At 48.8% G+C, this 10,368-nt stretch overlaps 1 protein-coding gene across 1 annotated transcript; it reads right to left on the reverse strand.

Annotated features, from left to right (window-relative positions):
• Positions 1-5,187: 5,187 nt before the first annotated feature.
• Positions 5,188-10,062, reverse strand: foxi2 (forkhead box I2). Its single transcript, XM_038793228.1, has 2 exons — positions 9,285-10,062; positions 5,188-6,257 (listed from the first exon to the last, which is right to left on the reverse strand). The coding sequence occupies exons 1-2, from the start codon at positions 9,856-9,858 to the stop codon at positions 5,695-5,697; spliced, it is 1,137 nt and encodes a 378-aa protein (XP_038649156.1). The 5' UTR covers positions 9,859-10,062; the 3' UTR covers positions 5,188-5,694.
• Positions 10,063-10,368: the final 306 nt, after the last annotated feature.

The following is a 10,368-nucleotide window of genomic DNA, read 5'->3' on the forward strand; positions in this document are numbered from 1 at the left end:
CGTACCCAAAGTTCACTGATCATGCTGGAGTAAGTATGATCATTGTGTCATTATTGCAGCGTTGACGGCAGCATGGTGGCGCAATGGGTTAGCCCTGTTTCCTCATGGCGCCGAGGTCCCAGGTTCGATCCCGGCTCTGGGTCACTGTCTGTGTGGAGTTTGCTCATTCTCCCGTGTTTGCGTGGGTTTCGCCCCCACAACCCAAAAGATGTGGAGGACAGGTGGATTGGCCACGCTAAATTGCCCCTTAATTGGAAAAAAAATGAATTGGGTACTCTGAATTTGTATTAAAAAAAATTGTAAAAGTATTGTAAATTTGTTTTAAAAATTATAAAAGTTAACGTTCGCCTACTTGTGACACTAATAAAGATTATTATTAGGTTTGGGCTGGTAATATCGAAGAACAAGGAGCAATCTAAAGCAGAACTTCTAAATTTGATGCGAGTGAACTTCAGTGAAATGAGATCTGGTTAGGGTAAAATGGAACCAGAGACTGACATGAAAAACTGTAATGGAACATTGGGTGATCTTTAAGGAGGAAATGTTTCAGGCTAGGTACATCCCAACAGAAGGAAAGGTAGGGTAACGAAAACCAAAGCTCCTAGAATACAGCAGGAGATAAAGAATATGGATATGCAATGGTTGTTCTCTAAGACCATGTTAAGAAAGCACCTGACAAAGTGTCACATATAAGACTGGCTAACAAAATTGAAACTCATTGAATTGCAGGGTCAGTGTCAGCCTTGAGCAAAAAAAAGACTTAAGAACAGAAAACTGCAAGTCATGCTAATCATTTGGTTTTCGAACTGCAGGGGGGTTGGGTATAGAATATTCCCCAATGTTCAATGCTTGGACCATTACTTAAAAAAAAAATTTAGAGTACCCAATTATTTTTTTACCTAATTAAGTGGCAATTTAGTGTGGCCAATCCACCTAACCTACACATCTTTGGGTTGTGGGAAACCCACGCAGACACGGAGAGAATGTGGAAACTCCACACGGACAGTTACCCAGGGCCGGGATTCGAACCCCGTTCCTCAGTGTCGTAGGCTGCAGTGCACGTTTTGATATACATAGATTGCTTGGAATATAAAGTAAGTTTTCAAAGAGTTTCTGAAGATGCCAAGCTCGTAGGTGCGGCAAAGACGGTGAATGATGCCAATTGACTGCAACAAGACATAGACTGGCAAACAGGGAGAAAAGTGGTTAGTACAGAGAAGTGTGAGGTGATGCATTGGGGTGGCACAGTGGTTAGCAGTGCTACCTCACAGCGCCAGGGACCCGAATTCAATTCCGGCCTTGGGTGATTGTTTGTGTGGAGTTTGCATGTTGTCCCAGTGTCTGCGTGGGTTTCCTCCTTGTGCTCTGGTTTCTTCCCACAATACAAAGACGTGCAGGTTAGGTGAATTGGCCATGATAAATTGCCCTTAGTGACCAAAAAGGTTAAGGGGCTGGTTTAGCACACTGGGCTAAATCGCTGGCTTTTAAAGTAGACCGAGGCAGGCCAGCAGCACGGTTCAATTCCCATACCAGCCTCTCCGAACAGGCGCCAGAATGTGGCGACTAGGGGCTTTTCACAGTAACTTCATTGAAGCCTACTTGTGACAATAAGCAATTTTCATTTTCATTGAGTTACGGGGAGATGGTGGAAGTGAGGGCTTATGTGGGTTGGTGCAGACCCGATGGCCTCCTTCTGCACTGTATGTTCTGTGTTCTTGCATTCCCTCGAAAGCTTCTACCCTATGTAAAACATAGAACATACAGTGCAGAAGGAGGCCGTTCAGCCCATCGAGTCGCACCGACCCACTTGAGCCCTCACTTCCACCCTATCCCTGTAACCCAATAACCCCTCCCCATCTAAAACTCGGGGACACTTAAGGGTGACCTATAGAATGCAAGGCTTCAGAACGATCAGCATTTTACTTACACTTTGAAGCCGTTTTGGCCACGTTCATGACGGGACTGTGAATCATATTGCCACTCCCCAAACTACCCCAATCATTTTCAAACACATTTCTTTTCTATCCTGGCTGGGGGAAGGGTTGAACCAGGGGACACAGTCTCAGAATAAGGGGCAGGCCATTTAGGAGGAAGAATTATTTGACTCACCTGAGGAAGGAGCTGGTGACTGGAAACAAACCTGTTGGACTTTAACCTGGTGTTGTAAGACTTCTTATGAAAATTTCTCTTAGGCAGGGGAATGCGGAATTTCTTCTTTGAGAGGATGGGGAAATCTTTGAAATTCTCAGTCCCAGAGACTAAAATCTTTGAATATGTTCAAGAATGAGATTGATAGATTATGACATATTAGATTTAAATAGACAGATTTTTTTATTAGTAGCGAGATGAAAGGTTCTGGAGACCGGGTGGGAAAGTGGAGGTGGGATCAGCCATGGTGGAGCGGGCTTGAGGGGCTGAATTGCTCTCATGAATGTTCTCATTTAAAAAAATCAAGGGCTAGGGGGAAAAGAGTGCAGGGAAATGATGAAGGCGTCAATCAGCCAGGACCTTATTGAAGGGCAGAGCAGGTTGGAAGGCCTATTTTTGCTCCTACCTCTCATGTTCGAATATATGAGACCACTTTGGTGAGAGTTCTTGGCACATTACGTGGGGTTTCAACAAGCAGCACTATCGTTTAAACTGAGGGCGGGGGTTCAATGCGAGCAGATCTCCAGATAGAAAGCTCCCAGAACTGAATTAGGATCCTATAATGAAATGTTCGGCATTCAACGCTTTTGGGGGTTTTGAGAATGTATTTAATGAGCGTCTTGAGGAGCCTTTTGTTGTGGGTCGACTGCCTTTTTAAAGAAAGAGAGATCCCCGAGCGATCATTTAAATAGCTCGCAATTGTTGTGCAGACGAACATCATTTAGTCTCTACCTGACGCCTGCCTAATAGCCTGGGCGTTTCCGATGGAGCCGATTTCATTCAATGGGAAACTCTTTAAAATTCAACAGGTTTTGTTAAAAAAAAATCGCTGGATGGATTTTCCTTGAGGGAGGGGAGCAAGGTTATCTTTGTCATTGAATCAGTAAGGTCATTTAAAAGCCACGTACCAATTTAGTTTTCATTCAGAAGGAATTTTTTTCTCAATTTGCAAAAAAAATACTAAATTCTCTCCTGTCCCGACAAGTATAACTGTATACAGACATGTGCTATATATGCTAGCTGCAATTTATACAAACGTATTTCCCTCCTTAACCTCATTCATTCACCTCTTCATTCACTGATGAATGAAAAGTATCTTTTCTCTTGATCGAACAGTTCCCGCACTGAAAACGACGTTTTCCATTCTTTGTGTAAATCTTATAAAACTTTTACAGTCTTGTTAAAATTCACACAGGACAAGGCATCTGCATGTATTTTTTTATTTCAAAGTAAGTTTTTTTTTCCATTTCTTTTTAATACACATCCTAAAAAAAACTGCACCAATTAATTTACAACTTTATAAAGATATATAAATATAGCTACAACTTCATCAGAAATATAATTTACAAACAGTATCAACAACGAGCTTATTTCCACTTCTGCTACCCTAATTTGAAAAAATATCCTATTATCTTGCTCAAGGAGGTGTTAAGTGAGGGGGAAACTGTTTGCGTGATAGTCCATTAGGAGGTGAGGAATGACTGCATTTTGACTGCCCTTTCACAGTGCTTATGAAAAACAATCTTCTAGAAAAATCTCGAGAAAGTTCTGAAGGAGACATATCTCCACGGATGGCTGCTAGGTCTGTTGAGATGATCCAGCGTTTTCTGTTTTTTATTAACTAGAGATATTTATGTCCAGTTAGCTTAAGCGAGTCTACATTTTCGCACCGATGGGATATTGTATGCCACGGTAGACAATGCTAGAGCCAAGTTGTGGGGCTGGTTTAGCTCACTGGGCTAAATCGCTGGCTTTTAAAGCAGGCCAGCAGCACGGTTCGTTTCCCGTACCAGCCTCCCCGGACAGGAGCCGGAATGTGGTGACTAGGGGCTTTTCACAGTAACCTCATTGAAGCCTACTCGTGACAATAAGCGATTTATTCGTTATTGTTATTATTCTTGTACGCTTTAATGTCAATCAGTCCCCAAAACTACTGGGAGTTTTCAATACAAACCGAGGTAACACCATTTCACAGGGACACTACTACCCGAATTGACCAAGTATAGTTTACTCAGACACGCCTTTCTGTAAAATAATTTTTAGTGTACCAAATTCATTTTTTTTCCAATTAAGGGACACTTTGGTGTGGCCAATCCACCTACCCTGCACATCTTTGGGTTGTGGGACAAAACCCACGCAAACACGGGGAGAATGTGCAAACTCCACACGGACAGTGACCCAGAGCCAGAATTGAACTTGGGACCTTGGCGGCATGAGACAGCAGTGCTAACCATTACGCCACCATGCTGCTCCCACTCAGACATTTTCTGATGCTTCAACCTAACACTCGTGAAATTGCTACAAACCCTTCAATCACTATGTTCCATACAAAATATATCAGTAAACAGAGTGTCTAAACATTTATCAGAAATTTTCAGAAAGGGAGGCGAGGGTGAGATCTGTTGAAATATTCTTATTAGTGAGCTGCATATGGGAAAGGGTGAGTGGGAAATTGATGGTGCAGAGAGAAAGATTGAAGATGGAGAGTGTGATTCAAGATGAAAAGAGTGTGATGAAGGTGAGAGTGAGAATGAAGGGGGAAAGGGGAAATTCAAGGTGGAGAGGGGAGATCGGAGGTGGAGTGGGGGAGATCGGAGGTGGAGTGGGGGAGATCGGAGGTGGAGTTGGGGGGATCAGAGGTGGAGTGGGGGGGATCGGAGGTGGAGTGGGGGGGATCGGAGGTGGAGTGGGGGAATCGGAGGTCAAGTGGGGGAATCAGAGGTGGAGTGGGGGGATCGGAGGTAGAGTGGGGGAGGATCGGAGGTGGAGTGGGGGGGATTGGAGGTGGAGTGGGGGGGATCGGAGATGGAGTGGGGGGATCAGAGGTGAAGTGTGGGGGGATCGGAGGTGGAGTGGGGGGGATCGGAGGTGGAGTGGGGGAATCGGAGGTGAAGTGGGAGAATCGGAGGTGGAGTGGGGGAGGATCGGAGGTGGAGTGAGAGGGATCGGAGGTGGAGTGGGGGAGGATCGGAGGTGGAGTGGGGGAGGATCGGAGGTGGAGTGGGGAGGATTGGAGGTGGAGTGGGGGAGGATCGGAGCTGGAGTGGGGGAGGATCGGAGGTGGAGTGGGGAGGATCGGAGGTGGAGTGGGGGAGGATCGGAGCTGGAGTGGGGGAGGATCGGAGCTGGAGTGGGGGGGATCGGAGGTGAAATGGGGGGATCAGAGGTGGAATGGGGGGAATCGGAGGCGGAGTGGGGGGAATCGGAGGTGGAGTGGGGAGATTGGACGTGGAGTGGGGGAGATTGGAGGTGGAGAGAGTGTGATTGAAGGCGGAGAGAGTGTGAATGAAGGTGGAGAGAGTGTGAATGAAGGTGGAGAGTGTGAATGAAGATGGAGAGAGTGTGATTGAAGGTGGAGAGAGTGTGAATGAAGATGGAGAGTGTGATTGAAGGTGGAGAGAGTGTGAATGAAGGTGGAGAGAGTGTGAATGAAAGTGGAGAGAATGTGAATGAAGATGGAGAGAGTGTGATTGAAGGTGGGAGTGTGAAGTTGGAGATGGCGAGTTGAACTCTTCATTTTCCACACCACGTATCTGTTCTGCATTCTCAGACCTCCGTGCCTTCTCTGGGATAAATCAAACTGTTGACGCTGAAGCTATTGTAGAAATGACTGTTGAATTGATTTGTCTGCCCCCCTGAGAAAGAATTGTAATAACCAGTGCGATTCAAGTGAAAGGCATCGGTGAGCTCGCTGGCCTCCTGCGAGGACAAGCTACTGTTGGAGGAATAGGAAGCCAGTCCAGACACATTCCTCTGAAGTAAGTCATTGGCAAGTCCCATGGACACTTGCCTACTGATAGGCCCAGTGCCAATAGCTGTCATACTGTTGAAGAAATTGTTCAGACAAGGGCTAGACGAGGGGGTGGAAGGTTTTGGGTCCTCGGTGGAGCCCCGGGACTGGTCAGGCTCCGGTGAGGTGGCTTCGAGCAACATCGGAGGGCTCTCAGTCATCTTCAGGCCCAGAGTCCCTGGACTGTCCTGGGCTTTGGTGTTGAGCGAGCCCCCAAGGCCTGCGTTGGCCTCAGTTCTCCGCTTCCTCTTCCTGCGGAAGTTGCCATTGTCGAACATCTTTTCGCAGTTGGGGTCCAGAGTCCAGTAATTCCCTTTTCCTGCTCGTTGGGAACATTAAAAAAAATCTCAATTTACTGTGATGTTTCTCTTGCGACCAATAACAGATCATTTCAATAAAACTGAAAACATTTGTGCTTCTCTCTCCACAGATGCTGCTGAATTTATCCAGCATATTCCGTTTTTAGATCAATTCAATAAACTGATTTAAGATTGGAGACAACTTCGAACAAGCAAAAAGTATTTAATAATATTAATAATCTTCATTATTGTCACAAGTAGGCTTACATTAACACTGCAATGAAGTTATTGAGAAAAGCCCCTCGTGGCCTAATTCCGGCACCTGTTCGGGTACACGGAGGGAGAATTCAGAATATCCAATTCACCCAACAGCACATATTTCGGAACTTATGGGAGGAAACCGGAGCACCCGGAGGAAACCCACGCAGACACAGGGAGAATGTTCAGATTCCGCACAGACAGTGACCCAAGCCGGGAATCGAACCTGGGACCCTGGAGTGGTGAAGCCATAGTGCTAACCACTGTGCTACCCCGTGCAGCCCAGATGAGGGGATCCCAATTGTTGCAGATTCTCAAAATAAGCAGCAGATAAAGATAAGGGCGGGGGAGGGGAGGGTAAAATTAACAGTTTACTGGGAGGAAAATAGAAGCTGAGATTGTCCAGCATTTTCTGTTTGGTGTCAGATTGCAGCACCAGCAGTCATTTCCTTCTATCTTATTTGGGAGGTGTGGGTGGTTAGCAAGGGCTGGTGGAACCAACCAGGGTGTCCGAGGATAATAATAATCTTTATTGTCAAGGCAGCACGGTGGCGTACTGATTAGCATTGCTGCCTCACAGCGCTGAGGTCTCAGGTTTGATCCTAACTCTGGGTCACTGTCCGTGTGGAGTTTGCATATTCTCCCCGTGTCTGTGTGAATTTCGCCCCCACAACCCAAAGATGCATAGGGTAGGTGGATTTGCCATGCTATATTGCCCCTTAATTGGAAAAATGCATACTCTTAAATTTTTTTTTTTTAAATAATCTTTATTGTCACAAGTAAGCTTACATTAACACTGCAATGAAGTTACTGTGATAAGCCACTAGTCGCCACAATCTGGCGCCTGTTCGGGTACACAGAAGGAGAATTCAGAATGTGCAATTCACCTAACATAATGCAACTTTAGCATATGAACCTTCAAGCACAGGAGGTGCTTTGTAACGCACTTTCCCAAATACTTCATTTCATTTAAATCACTGAAAGTTTTACAATAAATTTGGAGTGCCCAATTCATTTTTTCAATTAAGGGACAATTTAGCGTGGCCAATCCACCTAGCCTGCACATCTTTGGGTTGTGGGGGTTAAACCCACGCAAACACGGGGTAAATATGCAACCTCCGCACGGACAGTGACCCACAGCCGGGATTGAACCTGGGACCTCGGTGCCGTGAAACAGCAGTGCTAACCCACTGCACAACCGTGCTGCCGCAATCTCTTTGAAAGTTATTATTGGATCTGCTCCCCCTCCCCTCTTTTCCAGGCAGCGCGCTAATAAATCGAAGTCTGTCAGACTCACCTACTGCCCATTGAGAGCATTTTACTTTGACTAAGGACACAGGGTTCAATATATATCGCTGTTTTTTAAAACGGCCTGGCAGATTAAGCAGAAGGTTTTGAAGTGGGTGTTTGAGTGAGGAGTGGAGGTGGTGAGTGGGGGAGACATGTTGACATTGCATATCGATGCGAGGGGGAATTGATGATCCAGCTGGATGGGTTTGGGCTGCAAGACTTTCCAACTGCATCCATGACAGGTGGGCAGATTCTGTGAAGATACAATGACTGGATCGCTGTTACAGCGCAGGAGGCCACTCGGCCCATCCTATCTGCATCTGTTCCCCCACTGAGCAATTCTCCCAGTGCCATTTTCCTACCTCGTCCCCGTAACCTGCATATTGTAGAGACACAAGTCCACCATTCAGCCCATCGCCATTGCGAATAATTATCGAATCCTTCTCATATATGTGTATATGATTCAGCATTTGCAGAGTTAAGGATAAAGAGTGGGGAAAGTGGAATTTGTTCCGTCAAGGTGCTGACACCGGCACGATGGGCCAGATGGTCTTATCCTCTTACACCGGACAGTGGTGTTTGGGAGGGAAGGAGCGGGTTGTAGGGGAAGGAAGGAGCGGAATGTTTGGGAAGGGAAGAAAAGAGCGGGGTGTTTGGGGAGGGAGTGGGGTGTTTGGGGAGGGAGCGGGGTGTTTGGGGAGGGAGCGGGGTGTTTGGGGAGGGAGTGGGTTGTTTGGGGAGGGAGTGGGGTATTTGGGGAGGGAGCGGGGTGTTTGGGGAGGGAGCGGGGTGTTTGGGGAGGGAGGGAGCGGGGTGTTTGGGGAGGGACTGGGGTGTTTGGGGAGGGAGCGGGGTGTTTGGGGAGGGAGGGAGCGGGGTGTTTGGGGAGGGAGGGAGCGGTGTGTTTGGGGAGGGACTGGGGTGTTTGGGGAGGGAGGGAGCGGGGTGTTTGGGGAGGGAGCGGGGTGTTTGGTGAGGGAGCGGGGTGTTTGGGGAAGGAGGGTGCGGGGTGTTTGGGGAGGAAGGGGGTGTTTGGGGAAGGACTGGGGTGTTTGGGGAGGGAGGGAGTGTTTGGGGAGGGAGGTAGGGGTGTTTGGGGAGGGAGCGGGGTGTTTGGGGAGGGAGGGAGCGGGGTGTTTGGGGAGGGAGGCAGCGGTGTGTTTGGGGAGGGACTGGGGTGTTTGGGGAGGGAGGGAGCGGGGTGTTTGGGGAGGGAGCGGGGTGTTTGGTGAGGGAGCGGGGTGTTTGGGGAAGGAGGGTGCGGGGTGTTTGGGGAGGAAGGGGGTGTTTGGGGAAGGACTGGGGTGTTTGGGGAGGGAGGGAGTGTTTGGGGAGGGAGGTAGGGGTGTTTGGGGAGGGAGCGGGGTGTTTGGGGAGGGAGGGAGCGGGGTGTTTGGGGAGGGAGGCAGCGGGGTGTTTGGGGAGGGACTGGGGTGTTTGGGGAGGGAGGGAGTGTTTGGGGAGGGTGGGAAGTTTGGAGGATGTCTGCGGACTCTCACCTGGATCGTCCTCGTCCCTTGGCACCTTCTTGAAGCAGTCATTGAGGGAGAGGTTGTGCCGGATGGAGTTCTGCCAGCCCGCCTTGCTCTTCTTGTAGAAGGGGAAGTTCTCGGCCACGTACTGGTAGATCTGGCTGAGGGTGAGCTTCTTCTCGGGGGCACTCTGAATGGCCATGGCGATGAGAGCAGAGTAAGAGTAAGGAGGCCTGACCAGCTTGAGCAGCTCCTCTTGGCTGCTGATGGAGAGCCAGCTCAGCTCGCCTCCGGCGCCGAAGCCCCCGGAGCCGCCCAGGAACTGCTTCTGCCCCCCGTAGGAAGGGGAGGCGAAGGGCGCCGAGCTGTTGCTGTGCAGGTAAGGCGGGGAGCCGCTGCCTCCCGGCCCGTTCAGCCACAGGTAAGGATTGGCCGCCCCGTGGTACTCCCCCAGGGGGTAGTTGGCCGCCCTCTGGGAGGGGTGCAGATTCTGCTGGTGGTACATGTTGAAATTCTCGCAGTACACCGCCATCTCGGAGACTTGCTGAGCTGCTTTGGGACGGAGCTGGACTGAGTTGCAATGTACAGCAGCAGAGTTCATAATCCAGCAACTGGGAGCCTGCGAAGAGGGGGGGGAGAGGTGGTGGGAGAGGGGGTGGGGGAGAGGGGGTGGGAGACAGACACCGTTCAGAGCTTCTTGCAGCGTGGCAGGTGGGAAGAAATGCCAGAGCTGCGTTATTTATAGACCCTTATCTGGAAATCAGCATTGCCCTGGGGCCAGAGGGTGTCATGTAGATCTTCATCCCTCCCTCTCCCTCTCTCTCCCTTCACCAACAGCCAGTTGCAAAGCTGGGTCCTGGGAGAGGGGAGGTATTGGCAGACACACACAGAAATAATGACAGATCACCAATCAGGCGCCAAGAAAGAAAAGGAGGGCCATTCATCCACCTCATTGTTCCAGGTTGAGAGCTGTCTGCAAAGTGGAACAATCTGGGCTGCACAATGAAAGTATAAATAAAAAACACCTTCAGTAACCTTCCAGAAAGGCGCTCTGCATTTTGCAACAATGTTTGGTTAATTTCAACAATGTTGGTTAATTTCAACATTGTTA

This window comes from Scyliorhinus canicula, chromosome 3 (assembly GCF_902713615.1).
Source record: "Scyliorhinus canicula chromosome 3, sScyCan1.1, whole genome shotgun sequence".
Classification (NCBI taxonomy): domain Eukaryota; kingdom Metazoa; phylum Chordata; class Chondrichthyes; order Carcharhiniformes; family Scyliorhinidae; genus Scyliorhinus; species Scyliorhinus canicula.